This window comes from Muntiacus reevesi, chromosome 18, assembly GCF_963930625.1.
Source record: "Muntiacus reevesi chromosome 18, mMunRee1.1, whole genome shotgun sequence".
Lineage (NCBI taxonomy): Eukaryota > Metazoa > Chordata > Mammalia > Artiodactyla > Cervidae > Muntiacus > Muntiacus reevesi.
Genome location: NC_089266.1, coordinates 30462537 through 30482912, shown reverse-complemented (window position 1 = coordinate 30482912; position 20376 = coordinate 30462537). Strand labels below are relative to the sequence as shown.

Genomic DNA, 20376 nt, shown 5'->3' with positions numbered 1-20376 from the left:
GCACAAAACAGGGAATAAGTGGAAGATGGAGTTTTGTCAAGGGTCCACCACCTGGCGGTAAGATACGTCACTTAACCTCCCTGATACTCAGTTTCTTTATCTGTAAAATGGGGATAATAGCCTTCCTGTTCTATGTTGTTAAATCACAGCCGAGTATAAGGATCAAGAAAGATGTAGTTGAAAACACTGTGACATCCGAGAAGTGATGGGTAACCGTACAGAATTATTAATCGGGAAAGGGTTTAAGAAAAAGTGGCACAGGACCAAAATTAAAGGGAGAAACACATCAGGAGAGATACCAGTTTTATCTGGGCTGTGTTAAAAAAAAGAGAGTGAGTGAGCTATACTCTCAGGAATTTCTTGAAAGTTTTAATGGCAACTGACACTCATACTTCATAACTGTGCACGTAAAACATAAAATAAAGATGGAAAATGGAGATTCGTGCAGGTTTCCTTTTTTTATGGAAACCTTTGCAGTTGGTAGTTCATGCCAGTGAGGGTGGAGAGGAGAACAATCTCTTTAACATTCATGGGGAAAAAAAAATACTGAAACAAATATCAGCAGCGCAAATATTAAACTGCTTCTTCTCTACCGATTGGTAAAAAAATATATTATCTTCTGATATTTTCTTTTCTCTTTTTAAATTAAAAGTTCATCCGTCCCAGCCGAAGTCGTGGCCCGTCATCTGGTAGAACTTGCGGTTGAAGGGCCGGTAGAAATCCCGCAGCTGCCGCAGCACCTGCGCGTCGATCTCGGGGTGGGGTCTGCCCTTGGTCTTGCCCAGGCAGTGGGGGCGGCCGCTGCCCTCCGCCTTCTTGAGGCAGGGGAAGCCCTTGGTCTGGTTGAAGTAGAAGTGCTTGTCCGAGATGATGCGCTTGAGGCCCAGGAAGTCCTGCACGCGGCCCAGCTCGCCGGCCGGGTCGCGCACCAGGCGCTCGCCGCTCACGAAGAGCATCTGGCGGGCGGGGAAGTGGCGCAGCCAGCGCTCCAGGTGCTCCGCGTACAGGCCGATCTGGATGGCGCTCCACGAGCGGTCCACCAGGCCCGCCGAGCGGTTCCGGAAGGCCAGGCTCTCGAAGCTGGGGATGTCGGGCCGCTTGGAGAGCGTCTGCGTGTAGTCCGACACGGCCCGGGTCACCGGGTCCCGCACCACCACCAGGAGCTTGGTGTCCTTGGACATGGCCGAGATGCGCGCGGGCGCCTCGCGCGTCACGAAGTAGCTGGGCGTCTTCTCCATGGTGATCTGGCCGTCCAGGGTCCTCGGCATCAGGTCCCTGCGCGGAGCAAACAGACCAGGGCGGGTCAGAGGTCACAGCTCTTTGGCCACACGTCTCCAAGTCAACACTTTTAAAAAACTGATTGTTAATGGGAGGTTAACTGCTATACAATGTTGCGTAAATTCCTGGTGTACAACATGAATCGGCTATAGGTATACACATACCCCCTCCCTCCCACCCGCCCCTCCATTGAACCTGTCCCCTCATCCCACCCCTCTAGGTCATCACAGAGCTTCCAGTTGCAATGTCAACACTTTCAATCCTGGCTCCGTCTAATTACAGTTGTAGAAACATGAAAAAATGTAAGCCAAATTTCAGAGCCGAGAGATACAGGAACGTCCCTCTGAAGCTTGGAGGTCAGATGATCTCTATCCACCTAAGATGTGAAGGCACCTTAGTTTAGGGTAGAAGGAGAAAGATTCGACATTCTCTGAGATCCTCTCCTGGTGTCACCTCTTCCCTTATTTTCTGCCGTATCCAGCTTTTAGAGGGCCCTGAACATCTGACATGAGAACCTCAGGTCGCTGAGTGGAGCAGAAAGGCACATTAGAGCCAGGAGCCTGAGTGCCTTCCCCTAATGGACTCTGTGAGCTTCTTTCTAGGAGAGCAAAAATCTTATGCACCCAGAGCCAGGCGGCCTGAGTTGACGCACGAATTGCTCCCCTTACTAGGTATGTCACTGTGACCTCGGAGAAGTTGCACAGACACTCTGCACCCCTAGTTCCTCGTGGATGTACTTTATGGGAAATAATAACACTATTTTGACCTCCCACGGATGTTGTGATGTTGTGTAATATTAAAGGTATTAATATACCTTGATAGCTTAGAAAAGTGCCTGGCACAAAATAAGTGCTATGTAATTTTTTTATAATCATCAACCCACAAGGCTGTAAGAAAATAACCTTGATCAAATTCTTTTAGGTGAATTAGAATATTGTAATAAACACAATTATACAGCAGTGAGATGGTGTTAAAATACCCTGAGCCCTTTTTGTCATTTTCCTATAAACAAATAAATTATAATCAACATAATATCATTGTGTAGTACACAAAATATTTCTCTTTATAATTCCTGAACTTTCCAATAACAAACAAGACTTATCAAATAATCCATCTTTTATCATCTAATAATTTGAAAGGCCACCCTTACAATAGTTTAAATATCGTGGTCCCTCTCTCTGTTGGCCCAACTGTCATGTTAAGTTACTATCATGTTATGGTAATATATTTTCATGTACATCAAAGTAAATTCTGACTCTGTTGTTCAAAACGTTCTTGATGATTCTTGTCTCTTTATTGTCTCTTTATTCTTCCTGACAAATGTTAGAATCGCCCCATTGTCATGTGGGCGAAAAAAAAATTCCTGTTGGAGTCCTGTTGGAGAGATTGCTACCTAGTTCAAGCATGAGAAAGGATGGGTCTCAGAGCCAGTCCAAAAGTACAAGCAGGTGAAATAAAACCTACGTATTTTTCCAAAAGTGTACTGCCATTAAATCCACTATTTATCATAGATTTGAAATACGTATCTGTATGTTGTTGTTTAGTGGCTAAGTCATGTCCAACTCTTTTGTGATCCCATGGACTGTAGCCCACCAGGCTCCTCTGTCCAGGGGATTTTCCAGGCAAGAATCCTGGATCCGTGGTATCTTTCTGACCCAGGGGTTGAACCCAAGTCTTGTGTCTCGTGCACTGGCAGGCAGGTTCTTTATCACTAGGGCCACCTGGGGAGCCCCAAGTCATCGAACACTGGTGCTTTTGGGGGTTGAGGATAAGAAAGGGACTAGAATCTTCAAATACATTTACAGTTTCTTCTGTGGTTATTGCTTTTTTTGTAATGATCTGTTTCATCTTCGGTGAATTTTGTCAATTAATATTTTTCTAAAAATCACCCAGTTGAGTAGTTGAAGTTTTATGCCTTGTCTCAACTATAATTTTGTGGGGGTTCTTCCTGCCTTTCTTTCTAGTTTGGTAGATGACTTTTCTTTTTTTTTTTAATCTTTTATAATTTTTTATTTTTTTTCATTTATTTTTATTAGTTGGAGGCTAATTACTTTACAATATTGTAGTGGGTTTTGCCATACATTGACATGAATCAGCCATGGATTTACATGTATTCCCCATCCCGATCCCCCCTCCCACCTCCCTCTCCACCCGATCCCTCTGGGTCTTCCCAGTGCACCAGGCCTGAGCACTTGTCTCATGCATCCAACCTGGGCTGGTGATCTGTTTCACTATAGATAATATACATGTTTCGATGCTGTTCTCTTGAAACATCCCACGACTTTTCAAATTTACTTATTTGCATTTTACTTTTGTAATGACATTTATTCTTTTTCTATTCATGCTTTGTTCTTCCAATTTAATTAACTGAATGTTTAGTTCATTTATTATAATTTCTCTCATCTCAAGTAATAAAAACATTTGAAGCTACTATTTTCCCTTTAAGTACAGACTTGATCAAATTCCCCAAACTTTGACATGTACTGTTGGGCATTTACATAACTTCACAAATATTTAGTAATTGTACTTGATACTTTTTCTTTTTTGTCCAGGCATTAAGATTGCTTTTACTTTTATTAAATTCTGATGATTGACTTGCTGGTTTCATTCATAATTTTATCATTAATTTCTATTTCACCTTTGTAATAAAAAATACACTGTGTTACATGAGTCTGCTTTTGTTTGATTTCCTGTAATTTTATTCCTCCTGTATATTTGCTAATTGTATATTGTGAAAAATTTCAAATATACCCCAAAGTAGAGAGAACTATAACATATATCTCACGTAACTTACATCCAACTTCAAAAAGCAACTGACTGCCCATTTCATTTCCTTCCTAACCTGCTGTGCCAACTCCCCCATCACCCCTAATGAATTACTTTGATGTTTATCTCAGACATCATGTCAATTGCTTCACAAACAATCTGTTGCCATGTGCATTTATACCTGGCACAAATTCTTCAACATTCGTGGCAATAAGCCACTGATGCTGGCTTAGTTTAATGATACAGATCTCCTCACAATTTTCTTTCTTTGATATTTTAGTTAGCTTATCTTTACTTTTCTTTTGGAGGGGAAATGATAATTAGATATCTGATTCCTGTTGCTTTTTTCCTTGTTGATTTAAGAAATCTGCAATTCCTTTTTCAGAACTTTTAACTGTGTCCCCATCTCCCATTTCTTAGACATATTTGAAGGTCTGGGTGAGAAAAAGCAAAGACCAGGGAGGTCTGTGTTGACACAAGGGAGACACAGACGGTCATGACTGCCTGTGTAATGCTGGGGCCCCCGTGTGACACAAATCCACATATTTTGTCACTGTGTACGTGTGCGTATATACATATATTCACAGTGACTGAATCTGTGGATTCGTCACATATATACACACATCTACGGGCTTCCCTCAAGGCTCAGCAGTAAAGAATCTGCCTGCAATGCAGGAGACTTGGGTTCAATCCCTGGGTCGGGAAGATCCCCTGGAGAGGGGAAGGGCAAGCCCACGGACAGAGGAGACTGGAGGGCTACAGTCCATAGGGTCACGAAAGAGTTGGACAGAACTTAACAACTAAACAACAACACACACACACACACACACACACACATATATCCCCTTCATGGAACTGAAAAGTCGGCTAGACCAACCTATTTTGGAAGCTAAAATACACTTTTATAAGATGAGCCAGGAGATCTATACAGAAACTGTTGGACTATCTCGGGGAAGAAAATTGGATCAAATGTGTGAAAAAAGTTCTGGACTGTAAAAAAACACACCTCAGACACCACTGAAATGATAAGGAGGAGTATTCCATGAGTTTTTTTAAAGAGTCAGCATTCTTGCCTCCTCTCCTATCATCTCTGACTTTTAACCACTCGACCTCGCATTTTGCCAGTAGAATAGAGATAACACCCTTCAGATGGGAGCTGCTGGTGGGCAATCTCAGTCTTCCTGCCCTCCGGCCCCGGGGAGAAGTACAGACTCCCCAGCGGCCTGTCAGCAGAGATTAAAGTCATAGATTGTGCCGGCCCAGAGGAAATATTACCCATATCCCTGAAGAAAAGAAATGCTATTTTAAATTATCTAGATAGGGTAGGAAAAAGAGCTATCCAAAGTAGGAGGAGTTTGAAGAGGAAACAGCTAAAATAGGATTTCAGAGGAAAAACACATTAATTATTGTAATCTTCAGGATGAGGAAAGTGGACGGGATAGGGAGTTCGAGTGAACTAGGGGCTGCCTGCTACCTACTTTCTTCATAAAGGAAGAAATGCAAGTGCAAGTAAATCCTTGATGAGGCTTATATTGCAGAGAATTATTGTTTTGTAAAAGGACTCATCTCAGAATTCTTTAAATGGCCATCTCCCTTTTAAATTCTTAGATTCGTTTTCTTATTGCAACTTGAATTTTAATGCTCAGAAAAGAGCTCCTTTATCACACAAAACAAAATGCACATATATGTTGGAATATAGTATTTCAAAGTGTTTAGGTGAATTTAGACATCTTCTTTCCTTACCCAAGTGAAGCATGTACTATGACTGTTCTGTATAAGGGCTCAGCCTGGGACACTCAATGGAAGAGTCACCCAAGCACGATGAGAACTTCTCAGAAACACCGGGCAAGTGAGGGGAGCAGAGAGGCGAGTGCAATGAGAAGACATGTGGGTTTGCCTAAAGACCAGACAAATTGGGGTGCAGGGTGAGAAATTCCAGTGAACAATGGACAGGGTGGGTCCTAGGATGCCTTAATTTCCAGGCAAACGGGATTGGCTGTTCCATTCACTTTGCAGGAGTGAAAATAATTTTGAGACATTTTATAGTAGAAATGGGTAGGATAAAAGGGTAGAAACTAGAATTATAAAGAAAAATTAGAGATGCTTATTTGTTTTCTCCTGAAGATGTCAAGGAGAAGAAGGAGTTTCACAAGAAGAAAGAGTTTCACAAGCAAATGGAGGATTATTACCAGGTGCATGGCACACTTTTGTTCTTTGTCTCCAAAGAAATAAAAGAAGAATTCACCATAGCCAAAGAGTAGAAGCAACACAAGTGTCCACAGAGGGCTGAGGGCTGAATGGGCAGACAAAACATGATCTAGCCATACTGTGGAATATTATGCAGCCTTAAAAAGGGAACAGAATTCTGACACCTGCTGCAACACGGATGGGCCTTGAGGCCTTTCTGCTGAGTGAAATAAGCCAGGCTCAGAAGGATACAGACTGTGTGATCCCGCTTGTATGAGGTCCCTAGGGGAGCTGAATTCACAGAGACAGAAAGTAGAATAGCGATTGCCAGGGCTGGGGGAGGGGAAGTTTGTATTTGGTGGGGATTTTAGTTTTGCAAGATGAAAAGAGTTCAGGAGAGTGATCACTTAGCAACGTAAATGGACTTACTGCTACTGACCTGGGAAATGGTCAGTTAAAATGGTCAGTTAAAAATGGCTAAGATGGCAAATGTTATGTCTATTTTAGCCTAATTTCTTTAAAAAAAGAACTCACCCAGAAGACAAAGACATCGAATTGTATCAATAGAAATGAATTAGACAGCCAGTTACAAAAACGTATACACTAGATGATTTCTCCTATTAAAAGCTCAAAAACAGGCAAAACCCACCTCTAGTGTTAGATGTCAGCTCAGCTGTTACCTTTGGTGGGGGGGAGGATTAGTGACTGAGGCCACAGGGGCTTCTGGAAAGTCAGGAATATCCCAGTGCAGGATCTGGGTGCTGGTGACCTGAGTGTATCCACCCTGTGAAACATCACTGAGTCAGATCCTAGGATCTGAGTCCTTTTCTGAATGGTGTTATACTTCACCATGTTATACTTCACATTCGATGGTGTTATACTTCAATAAAAACCTATGGCACATATAAAAATAGATGGACCAGTTTTCTACAATTCTCCAAGGAACACATGGATTTCAAGAAGGGCATTTGCGAGACTTCCATGGTGGCTCAGTGGTAAAGAATCTGCCTGCCAATGCAGACGACAAGGGTTCAATCCCTGGTCTGGGAAGTTCCCTCATGCCGCAGAGAAGTTAAGCTTGTATACCACAGCTACTGCAGCCTGTACCCTGGAGCCCGTGCTCCACAATAAGAGAAGCCACTGCAGTGAGAAGCCCATGCGCTGCAACTAGAGAGTAGCCCCCACTTGCTGCAACTAGAGAAAAGCCTGTGCAGCAATGAAGACCCAGCAAAGCCAAAAATAAGTAAATAATTTATAAAAAGGGGCATTTGCTAAACCAACTACATCTCCAATTTGTGGAAGTTTAGTTCATGCAGGGACAAGGATTGAGCTTCCATCTCTAGGAACCAGTGGTCCTCCCAGGGACCCCTTGCCCCTCACCCCGGGCAAGTTATCAGAACAGGAGCTGCCTGGCCTCTGTCCCAAATGAGATTCTCCCAGCGCTATAAGCGCCTCGGAGTTCACAGTATCACAGAGGATGTGTCTCTACAGTGTGGACACAAGCACAGAGATAGCTGAAGAATGTGGTATGCTTGCAAAACATTTATCAATGGTTTTCTCCTGTAAGATAAGATAGACATTATGCTCCCAGTTTTTCTGAGGAAGAAGCTGAGATTTAGGCAGGAAAAGCAGCAGGTCCAAGCTCCCATGGTTGTCTATGAGAGGTGATGGATGGTCCTCCCAGTGCCTGCAGCCAGGTTATCCCTGTCGCATAGGATGAGAGAAAAGTCAGCAGACAAGAGCAATGGGAAAAGGACATACAGAGGGTGACTCGGACGGAGCCAGTTCGATGGATGCAGACCCAATAATGTGAGAAAGTTCCCCCATAGGGTGGCTGTGAAGAGGCTGAAAGGCCCAAATTGAACACAGATGAAGGAATTTGTCTGTTTGAAACAGGGGAGCTGCGTGAAATTAGACTGAAAAGGGGAGGGTGTGATTAACGTCAGTGAGAGATTAAATCTGAGTCAGCGTACAAGTCAGGATGGATCAGGAAAGCCCTGCAGGTAGTTAGATATATCTGGGGAGGCTCTTCCAGTGCGATCCCAGCTTGAGGAGCGGAGGACCTGGGTTAGGGGCTGAAAGCAAGGAAGAAAAAGGTGGTGAGAAAGAGAGGAATACTGATGGGGGGACACAGGGGGTCACACAACTGATTCATGGAGCGAACAGAGGGCATGTTTGCAAAGAAGATCCCAAAGTTTTACAGGTGGAAAATGATAGAAATTTTACTTTAAAAAAGCCCCCCAAACAGCTCCCAAAACAAAAATGCAGTTGAACTGCATAGCAAAAGGAACTCTGCTCAATGTTATGTGGGCCTCCTGGATGGAAGGGTTTGGGGGAGAATGCATGTGTATGTACGGCTGAGTCCCTTTGAGGGTCACCTGAAACTGTCTGTTAATTGTTTGTTAATTGGCTATACTAAAAAAAAAAGTAAAAAAAATAAGACCATTGCTACACTCCTTATTTAAAAAAAAAAAAACTAATGGAAGAAATACATCACTTAATTTCTATGATGAATAAATAGAAGACACTAAAGAATATTTCACATGAGAAAAAAAGATTTCTGCCTGAGAATTCTAATGGAGACAAAAGACAACACATGATTGCTTTTATCCTAAAACATGGCTCAGATGGATCATACATCTCCATGAAGAAAACAGAGTTTCATAGGAAACTCAAAACTGGGAATAGAAGTGTGGATTCAGCTTTGATTCTGATGTTAAAAGCTGTGTGACCTTAAGTGGATCACTTAAGTTCTCTGGGCCTTGGTTTCTTCATCAGCAAAATAAGACCACCATCTCCCATATCTTAGACACCATCCCAGCTCTAAAGTTCCATGTATGTTCAGGGCTTTAACTCATTAGTAACCTGTCAGATTGAAAGTTCCACCCAGCCTCACACTTGCTGATCTCTTCTGAAGTGTGACTACCAATCAAATAAAAAGACTTTTGCAAATCATTAAGCAGGGCAACTTGGCATCAACAGAATTGATTTCAGAATCAACGAGGCTGAAAAGAATACAGCTCCAGTAACAGACACCAAGGCAAAGTGCTGAGGCTGGTTCAGATGAAGGCTGTCTTGGCATCTCCCTGGTGCCTGGAGGCAGCAGAAAGACCAACTAGCCCATCCACCAGCTGAGTAATCTTGCTGCCTTCAGGAAGACAGGGACAAAGGAGACCCATCTCTGTATCTGCATGTGTGTGTGTATGTGTGTGTGTGTGTGTTTGTGGCATGTGGGATCTTAGTTCCCTGGCCAGGGATCAAACCCTTGTTCTATGCACTGGAAGTAGGGAGTCTTAACCACTGGACCACCAGGGAATTCCCGAAGGAGACCCATCTCTGCATCACTCATCCTCTGTGGCCAAAACATCAAAACAAGATGTGACTGCTAGAAAGTGAAGTCCACAGAAAAGACTGTTACCAATAACAGACACAGGACACTCAAGAATTCAATTCCAAGTGTCTTAGGAAGAACAAGATGAAGACAGAAGCAAAGGAACCCATACTTAGCATTTACTGTAGATCAAGATCTGATGTATTCTTTCCTGCATCTCACAACAGTGAAAAGCTAGAATTACTGGCGTAATTTCTCAGAGGAGAAAATGGGCTCAGAGAGGTAACAGTTGTTGTCCAAAGACACACAGTAATGAGTGAAATGGACAGAATGAAAATCCAGGTCCATTCTGCCCCAAAGCACACGCTCCTTCCACCTTCTTGGACCTGGGCAGGGGTCTGCTGGCAGATGGCAGATCCGTCACTGACATTCTGTCACAACAAGGGAATATGACAGGCACCACTTCCCTATCCACCTCAAGAGCATGAATCATTCTGCCGGGAATCTTGCAAACAGGTCGCAGACACTGACTGTTTTTCAAAGGCTTTCTTCTGTAAGGGAAGGACCTGAGTTGTAAGGCAAAAGTAATTTACTTTGAGAAATAAATAAATCTGCCCCATGTACACATACATTTTTTTTTTCTTTTAGTCTCTGCAACCAAACAGAACTGTGTGTCTGTTTCTGGAAACCTCCGGCAGCAGGAAATTCTAGGGAAAACATGCTCTTTTCATGGCCATGGAGTGAAGGTGGTTCCCAGGGGGGCCTCCGATGGCGTGAGCCAGGAGCACAGGAAGCAGAGTAACTCCAGGGCCGCCGGGCCTACGTCCCCCGGGCCAAGGGCAGCTATGGTAATATTTCTTTTCCTGCTGGCATCACGTGGGACCCCCACTCCGAACGTGCCTTCTGAGGCTGGAAAGAAAACTCCCTTTCGCTGATTTTTTTGAGTTGGCTTCTGTAGGAAAGGAAGATGTATGGTTTTGGAACCGGCTCCCACACTGACCGAATATCGATGTGCAGATCTGATAAGCAAACTGTCGTCAAGCATCAGACTTAAAGATGGATACATTTCCCAGTGCCCTGAAAGCCAGTGTTCCTTCTAAACATCTGAACAATCAAGTAAAGAGACAGAAAGAGATGGTTCTCATCCTCCTCAGCTTATGGACCATGGAAACCAGTTTATTTCAAGAAAGCAACACAATGTTCCTTGGCACTGCAGGGGAGGAGAAAGAAGTCAAGGATTCTTGGTTGATAATGTGGGGGAGCCTCATGAAAGGACAGAAAATATATCTGGATCCAGGTCATATAGAAGGGCAGTCCTGAAGGGGAAGAGGCAAGGGTTATCTGGGATCATAAATTCAACCCATAATCCTTGATGTCTGTGTGGGATCTCAGAGTTTCCTGAGCAATTCTACAATTTTTATCATCTGTGGACTCTTAGGAAATACAAAAATAGACCAGTATCTTATAAGGCTCATTGTTCCACCCTCTTATTTTCTCCTTCTAAGTTTACTTCATTGGGAAACTCATGTGTTCATAAGATTGAAAATATCCTTTCTAACCTCGTTTATAGCATCCCAAACTCTGTTTTATGTTTATTTATTTTTTTTAAGTTTATTTTTTATGTGATCCATTTTTGAAGTCTTTATTGAATGTCACAAATTGCTCCTGTTTTACATTTTGGTTTTTTGGCTGCGAGGCACGTGGGATCTCAGTTACCGGACCAGGGATCGAACTCACACTCCTGCATTGGAAGACGAAGTCTTAACCACTGGATACCAGGGAAGTCCCCCAAACTCTGTTTTAAAATGGTGTCTGGCTCTTGGGAACTGATATACCTCTCCCAAAGTCCTCTCAAAATATCAAAGAACACCCAGAAAGAAAGCCCTAACCCCATTAAAATCTAGAGGTAACCACCTAATAATAGTGGCAGAATTGATAAAGACAACCAGAGCCTAAGAGAGGACCTGGGAAAGAGAGGACCTGGGAAAAAGATGGGGATTTTCCGTCTGTCCACAGTGGGTCTATCTCTGGATGTCAGGGGTTCTTTATGCATCACGCTGGGAAGGGATGATCATTATTTTGTCCAGGTACACAGGTTTCAATACCTGTGCTGGCCTGGGAGTGAGCATCTCCTTGACTTTTGCATTCTATGTACTATTGATGCTGCATCCTAGTTCTGGCCTTGGTAGAGATCCACACTTTGAAAAGTATTCACAAAGTGTTCTAGAATTTGAGGATAAAGAAAGTATCTCAAGGCCATTCCCAAAGAAAGGCAAACAAAACAGTACAATATCTAGGCTACTGACACCTTTGAAGGTGGGGGAGGGGTTGGCATTGACCTGAGTAATAAGGGCCCAAAATGTATAAAAGATTATAAAGAGAAAAATCTGAGCTGTTTCTACTGAGCTCAGTTTTATTGCATTGAAAGAAACATCCAAATTACATCTTCAGATAGGCAATGATTCCAAACACTTGGCATCTAGGAGAATTTAAGCAAAAAAGCAACCTTGAGATTTCATTTTAATTGAACAGTAGACAGAGCAAAATGAAAAGCTCAAATGTCCAAGAAACAGAGGGGACATAGAAATTCAATTAGAAGAGAAATGATGAGATGATTGAATGGCATCACTGACTCAATGGACATAACTCTGAGGACACTAAGGGAGACAGTGAAGGAAGGGAAGCCTGGCATGCTGTAGTCCATGGGGTCACAAGGAGTCGGACATGATTTAGTGACTGTACAATAGAAATGTCTTAACATTTCTAAATCGTTATAAAAAAATGACTATAGAAAACAGTGTTGGAATTGGAGTTATTGCAAAGAACTGACTCACTGGAAAAAACCCTGATGCTGGGAAAGACCGAAGGCGGGAGGAGAAGGGGTGAGAGAGGATTAAATGGCTGGATGGCATCACTGACTTGATGGACCTGAGTTTGAGCAGGCTCTGGGAGATGGTGATGGACAGGGAACATGTGACCATGGGGTCACAAAGAGTTGGGCATGACTGAGCAACTGAACTGAACTGAACCTGATAGAAAACAGAGATAAACTGTAATTAAATTAGCATCTAGAGCCTAAATAATATTTATAAACTCTTAGAAGTCTGTGTGTGTGTGTGTGAGAGAGAGAGAGATTACAGAAAGACAGACAGATCAAGAATGAGCTGAAGAAAGTCAGCCAAAGACAAAGATAATTTGATATCACTTATATGTGGACTCTAAAAAAATGACACAGATGAACTTATTTACAAAACATAAGCAGACTCACAGAGATAGAAAACAAACTGATGGCTACCAAAGGGGAAAGGTTGGGGGAAGAGGGATAAAAAGGTGTCTGGGAGTAACACACAAAGCCTACTATATATAAAACAGATAATCAGCAAGCACCTATTGTAGAGCGCAGGGGACTATACTCAATATTCTGTAATAACCTACATGGGACAAGAATTTAAAATGAACAGATGTATTTAGTATGAATGAATAGTATTTTGATATATTTAGTAGAATGAATATGAGTCATTCTGCTATACACCTGAAACGAACACAATATTGTCAATCAGTTATACTCCGAGTGCGTGCTAAGTTGCTTCAGTCATGTCCAACTCTTTGCAACCCTTTGGACTATAACCCACCAGGCTCCTCTGTCCACTGGATTCTCCAGGCCAGAATACTGGAGTGGGTTGCCAGGCCCTCCTCCAGGGGATCTTCCTCACCCAGGGATTGAACCAGGGATTGAACCCGGGTCTCCTGCGTCTTCTGCATTATAAGTGGATTCTTTACCCCCGGAATCAGCTGGGAAGTCCCCAACCATACTCCAATATAAAGTAAAAACCAAAAAGAAACCAAAATGAGTGGGAGAAAAGGAAGTAGGTAGACTGTGATCTTGTGGGGGCACCATCACTGACGGATAACTGGAGGGAGTCTCAAAGCATCAACCCAATCCCCGACCCGGTCTTGTGGTTTCACAGAGGCGGGAAACCACGGGTTTTCTGAAAAAACCCAAAGCTGGATGGACCCAAGGCTTGGCTTAGACCCTGCTCACCTGAGCCCTGGTTCACTGTTGTCTCCATGATACAAAATTCTTCTCAAATTCTAGAAATACAGAGAGCTCTGGGTTCGACCATGCTGAGGTTTCAACTCCCTAAACCATATAGTTCATCCCTGCAGGGGAAATTCCCTTGTGGTCCTTTTGAGGCAGGAATGATGCATTAAACACGAGCCTCGATGAAAGGAGGGGCTGTTCTTCATCCTATCTGGTACTTTTAACCATGTTCCAAGATGAACCCTCCAGAGGAGATGTGGAATTCCTCATGGGGCAGGCAGGGCCGGGGCCGAGTGTGGGGGCAGCTCTCCTAGCTCTGCGGCCATAGCCAGGGCTGCAGCCATGGCCACGGTCATGCATGCCCCCAGTTCAGCTCATTCTGGCTCCAGACAGGGTTTTATAAACGACTGGTCTGAGGGCTGTCAGCTTCTATGCAGCTGCAGACGGATCCTCTCATCAGCCTGGAATTATCAGCCCTTCGCATACGTGCCACTACAGATAAGGCAAGAAATGTGCTTTCGTGGCTTGAAATTGACGATCTAAGGACAGTAGAGCAGCCGAGACACGTGGGGGCAGGATGAGAAAAACCTTGACATTTTAGAAAGCCTCTTTGTTACACTTGGATAAGGATGCATTTTTTGTTGTTGTTGGTTTTGGTTTCCTTGATTTCTGTTTGTTAGGTTCTGGACACAGAGTGGGTGCTCAGCAATATGCCTGCAAAGTGTATTTATGTGTATGTATTTTAGGCTGCTCTGGGCCTTCATTGCTGTGCACGGGCTTTCTCTAGTTGTGGTGAGCAGGCTTCTCACTGCAATGACTTCTCCTGTTGCGGGGCATGGGCTCTAGGGCACTCGGACTTCAGTAGTTGCAGCATATGAGCTCAGTAGTTGTGGCATGTGGGCTCTCGAGCACAGGTTCAGTAGTCATGGCACATGGGCTTAGTTACTCCTTGGCATGTGGGATCTTTCCAGACCAGGGATCGAACCTGTGTTTCCTCCATTAGCAGGCGGATTCTTTACCACTGAGCCACACCATAGAAGCCCCTGCCTTTAAAGTTCAAAGCAGGAAAATCAACATGGAGCTGTGGTTTTTCAGAGACTGGGGCCCTGGCCTCCTGAATGTTCTTTCTAAAATGGGCCATCAGGACCTGTTATCAGCTTCCCTGGGTTTGACCTGCAAAAAATGACCTATGTTCTGTCTCACTAACAGAACTTCCAAAATAGTCTCACTTTGGTGAGATGAGACCAACCTCCAAAATCACGGTATCAATTGTGAAGTGAGGCAAACGGACAAAACCAACTTCGGGAGAGCGATCAGTGAGGGTTCACAGATCCACTCCATCGACAAGGCTGCCACCTGTGCCGCCCAGGAGGAGAAAATCATGGCTCCAACAGGGACCAGGCAGCCCACGGGTCAAATCCAGCTATTTGTCTCAGTAGCGAATAGTGAACACGGAGCCAGGCCCTTTGCTTACGGAGAGTCTGTGACTGATTCTGAACTTGGATGGCAGGTCGAGCACTTGTGACAGAGACCAGATGGCCTGCAAAGTCTAAACTATTTATGATCTTGACCTTTTCAGAAAATGTCTGCCGACCCCTGCTCTAGGTCATTATTGCCACCAGAACAAAATTATCATAAAAATCTTGACGGTAATGTAATTAGTATTTTGCTGAAATGAAGCATGAGAAATGAATTGTACTGCAGAAGATGTAATTGCTCATGATGTGTGCGTGTTTCCATTCATTACTCACCCACACATCGCTGGTCCATCCATAGACCCAACTGAGCAATAACAATTAAATCGAGTTACCTCTGGTATTTTGCCTAAACTTTCAGACACATAAAAACAATAGATTTAAGCACTATTGTTTTTTGTTTTGTTGTTATTAAGGAGTATTTCAAATTCAAATATTTCTTCTATCAAAATAGAAGAACAGAATATATTTTGTTTAACAGTTTATTCGCTTGGTTTATCACTTTGGAAATGTTTAGACGCACGAGATGTTTAGATGCATGAATAGTTCTGTCCAGGGACCTGTTAAGCACACAAAGAGGATGTATCAGGCCTCAGAGAGGTCATCGCAGAAAAAAAAGGCAGACAGACAAAGCTTTGACTCCAAACAAACCTGAGGGTCCCCGGGAACTGGACTTTCGAAATGAAGCGACTCACAGGGAGGCCCTCCATGGCAGAGATGCTGCAGGCATGCTGTCACCACCTTTCTGGGATGGAGCAGGAAGGAATCGCTCTCCCATCAGTTCAGGGGAACAAAACACCTCAGGCTGCAGGGTACGACCCCAGAGAAAAACAGCAGCTTTCCACTGGGTCTTAGTTGCAGCATTCAGGTTCTTTAGTTTTGGCATGTGGGAGCTACTTCCCAGACCAGGGATCAAATCTGGGCCTCCTGTGGTGGGAACACGGAGTCTCAGCCACTGGACTGCCAGGGAAGTCCCCAAGGCCTTTTTAAAATTAAATTAAAAAAAAATTTAACATACAAATTGAAAAGATTCATTGTAGAAAACTTAGTTTAGAGAAGCCCCAAATTCTTGTACATTCAGATGAAGTGTCTTGAAGTCTATCCATCCAGGCTATTCTATACAATTCTTTCTAACACTTGTGAAATGAGATCATTATGTATGTAAACCATTCTGAACTGCTTTTGCGCACTTTGAAATAGGAAATTTCTGACCTTAAATACACACTGACTTAATTTTAAATGACCGTGTAGTGGGCTATTATGCGAACTGCCACGAAGCGTTCAGTGAATTCCTTATTGTTGGATACTTAGATTGTTTCCAAAGTTAAACATTTCATTCATGTTTAATTATTTCCTTGAAGTAGAAGGGAAGGTGTGTATATTTTAAAGGTTTTTGAATCGTAATGGCAAACTGGCCTTCTATGAAAGTATTTAAACTTTATCTCTGAATTTTAATATATTATTTCAGATATCTCAGTTCTACTTCAATATATTAAAGTATGTCTTCTAATGCATTCATTTATACTGTGCATTATGAATATTGCATAATTAATGCCAATAAATATATGGAAAAAATTTTAAAATATTTAATACTTAGGTTTTAAGTCAGTGAACATTTTCCCAGACATTTATTAGGAAAGCTATTTCTAAAGACATTTCCTGGTTATGTATTTTGATCTATTATTTTCTACTGAGATGGCTTTTTTCTTAGATTTTATTTCCTTTACATTGATATAAGAAGTCTCAAAATACTATCTGATGTCAAGAAATCACACTGACATTCTTGCCATCTTCCCATTTCAAACATGCAATTCACTGCAAATGTTCAATAACTATTTGTTAAGTGAATGAACAAGTATCTGTTGAATTATTATTGTACGGTTACCTTTAGTTTTGACCCCAAGTGTAAGATTTTTATTTAGCAAAGCTTTTTCAAGTGTCCACTTGGATCAAGCACCCCACCAGGAACCCTCTTGACAGAAAGACAGAATAGCAAAGGGGTTTGGGACAATGACTGTAATAGGAGTGTTTAGATGTTCAACGAAGGACTGGATCTGCCTAAGGGATTTAGAGAAGGCTTCACAAACACAGTGGTGCCTCAGTGAAGGCTGGAATAACAGTACAGTTGCACACACTATGAACTCGAGACCCTGCAGGGTGGCGGTGAAGGCAATCATCAGTGATGTTACACGCAGATTCACTTTTTCATGGGTTTCACGAGAGCTTATGAGTCAAGTGGACCAAGGAGCAGGATTTTAGAAGAAACAGGGTTTGAAGCATGGAGGCGCAGAAGGTGGTGACACATTCAGGGAATTACAAGTGGCTCAGTCTTGCTGGAGGATAAAACAGGAGGGATTCCATAGGTTCAATTTACTGAAGCATCAATATCAGTATAGAAAACTTTATGCAAATGTGTGTCTATGGCAGCACCATCCAAAAATTCCCAAAACAGGAAACAATTTATATGCCCATCATTAGGGGACTGGGTAAAAACTGTATATGCTATCCAAAAAAACACTGTGCAAGGTAAAAAGGATGTAACTGTATCTGTTTCAAATGAAGAAAGATCTTCAGTATTGTGGAAGCCATAAAGTGATAGGATATTATTTCATATGTGTAAAAACATGATAAAAAACACTTGTAAAATAAATAAATAAATAAACACTCATGTGTTAAAGGATGTTTCAGTGATTATTGGTCTGAGTGTGTTGATGGCCCCAATTCTTGCTCCCTCTTACTCTCCTTGCCCTTTGCCATGACTTCTACAGCTTTTTCAGCATGAACATGGAATCTATTTTCCCACGACTGCATACTGAGTTCAGCCATGTGGCTTGCTTTGGTCAATGAACATTAACATTGTATAGTTATAACATTATACAATGTTATAGTTATACAATGTGTAACATTGTATAGTTATTTCAAGAAGAGGTTCGAAAAACCTCCTGCATATTCCACTTGTTTGTCTGGCTACCACTGTGAGGTCATGTCTGGACGAGCCTTCTGGAGGGTGGACAAAAAAATGGAACAAAGTTCAGTCACCCAATTATCCCAGCTAAGCCTACCCGAGACCAGCCTTCAGCCAGCTGACTCCCTAGCCATGTGGGTAGACCCTGGCAAGATCAAGACAGCCATCTGGTCAACTCACAGCTGACCACAGACACGTGGACATGTGAGCAAGGCCAGCTGCAATCTCAGGCCAACCCAGATCAGAAGAACCCTGCAGCCTTGTCAAATAAGCATCCATATGTCTTTGAGGTCTTGTGGTAATGTTATGAAACATGATTTTAGCCATAATAACTGACATGATGTATTGGTATATAATATGGGCTTACCAAAAATCTGGACAGATGCTCACCAAACTATTAACAGGTTAGTGAGTGGAATTATTCATCAACTTACATGTCCCAACACCAAAAGTTTTGCTGTACCCTCTAAGAAATAGAATTGCTCCTTCTGTTTTGACTTATCTTCCTTAACTTATTCATTTTAAAATAATGTTATTTATTTATGACTCTGCTGTGTCTTCATTGCTGCAAGGGCTTTTCTCCAGACTAGGGGCTACACTCGAGTTCCAGTGCAAGGGCTTCTCATTGTGGTGGCTTCTCTTGTTGGGAAGCATGTGCTCTAAGGCATGTGGGCTTCAGCAGTTGTGGTTCCCGGGCTCTAGAGCGCAGGCTCAGTAGTTGTGACCCATCGGTATGGTTGCTCCGCAGCACATGGGATCTTCCCAGCCTAAGGATCGAACCCATGTCTCCTGCATTAGCAGATGGATTCTTTATCACTGAGCCACCAGAGAAGCCCTAACTCAGTCCTAAAATGCCAAAAGCAGAGTAAATAAGGAAATAGACCCTAATCCCGGACGTCTTAAAATGAAATCTACGTGGTTACAGCACTGGTTTGGTTTGCAAAATGTTTTGAATGGCCAGCATTGGTGCCTGTCTGCAACATTGATGGTCTGGACATGAGTGAAGGAGTCACTTAACCTTTATTTTAGCCTATTTTTTTGGTAAGGATGTGTGTGGCTCCTGTTGGGGGTGGGTAAGGCCATCAAGATAATGCTTGTGTCTCCTAGGAATGGGAAAAGCCGTGATGAGAAACTGTTAGAGCTACCCAAGATGCTGCACACACGAGCAAACAAGTTGAAGGTGCTCGGTATGGTGAAGCTGATGATGTGATGGCGTTGCGATGAGTTTATTATGAGCCACAGAAATGGCCAACTGCTATATGATCTCTCAGTCAATCCTAAAGGAAAGCAATCCTGAATATTCACTGGAAGGACTGATGCTAGAGCTGAAGCTCCAATAGTTTTGCCACTGGATGCGAAGACCCGACTCATTGAAAAAAGACCCTGATGCTGGGAAAGATTGAAGCAAAAGGAGAAGGGGACGACAGAGGATGAGATGGCTAGATAGCATCACCAACTCAATGGACAGGAATGTGAGCAAACTCCAAGATACAGTGAAGGACAGAGGAGCCTGGTGTGCTGCAATCCATGGGGTCACAAAGAGTCGGACACGGCTTAGTGATTGAACAACAATATGATCTCTCAAACTCCTTGAGCTTGATTTGGTTTGGACTTTCAGATGATGAAAATAAGAGAGATCTTTTGTAAATACCTAGATACTGATGTACATAGTTATTTCATTCCCTTCATGCTGACTGTCTGGGAGAAGATTTTGTTATTGTTTAACCTTCATCAAGTCTAGAAAAAGAGAAGTCACTAGAAACTCATTGATTGGGCTGGACTGTTCTTCCTATTAAGCTTCACCAAATACTGTTAACTGCCTTCAAGGCATTTAAAATAACCATAAAATCCAAAATATCAGAAGACAATCCCCTGATATGAAGCACAGCACTTAGAGGTGGTTGGATGGAAAAATACTGTGAAAATGGGTCAAGTTTGGGACTAGAAGCATCTGGTTCCGTTTCCTAATAATTATGTGACCCATAAGTGTCTTAATTTCTTGGTGTCTCAGCTTCCTCTTTCATTTAATGGAAATAATGAAATAATCCCATTATAAAAATCAAATTCAGTCACTTGCCATCATCTCCCTACTTTTGCCTTCAAAATGCTAAGAAGCCTGCAAAGGATCTATGAAAACTGACTAACATATCGTTGTTGTCGGCACTCTCTTAGTTCTTACAATCGAAAGTTTTCACTTGTTATTAAGTCCCCCTTCCCTGGTATGCTTTTAATGTCTAATTCAGCTTAGGTGAAGTTGTAAAGAAATTATTCTAACAAGACAGTTCTGACATCAACCAATTCTCTTCAATCCATAGTAAGTTTAAGGAGAAAC

At 42.6% G+C, this 20376-nt stretch overlaps 1 protein-coding gene across 1 annotated transcript in view; it reads right to left on the bottom strand.

The window, feature by feature from the left end:
• Positions 1-351: 351 nt before the first annotated feature.
• Positions 352-20376, bottom strand: part of HS3ST3A1 (heparan sulfate-glucosamine 3-sulfotransferase 3A1) — an 82007-nt gene continuing 61982 nt past the window's right edge. Inside the window, exon 2 of the mRNA XM_065910426.1 lies at positions 352-1275. Within this exon, the coding sequence (XP_065766498.1) occupies positions 654-1275 (622 nt within the window). The 3' untranslated portion in view covers positions 352-653. The remainder of the gene's footprint in view (positions 1276-20376) is intronic.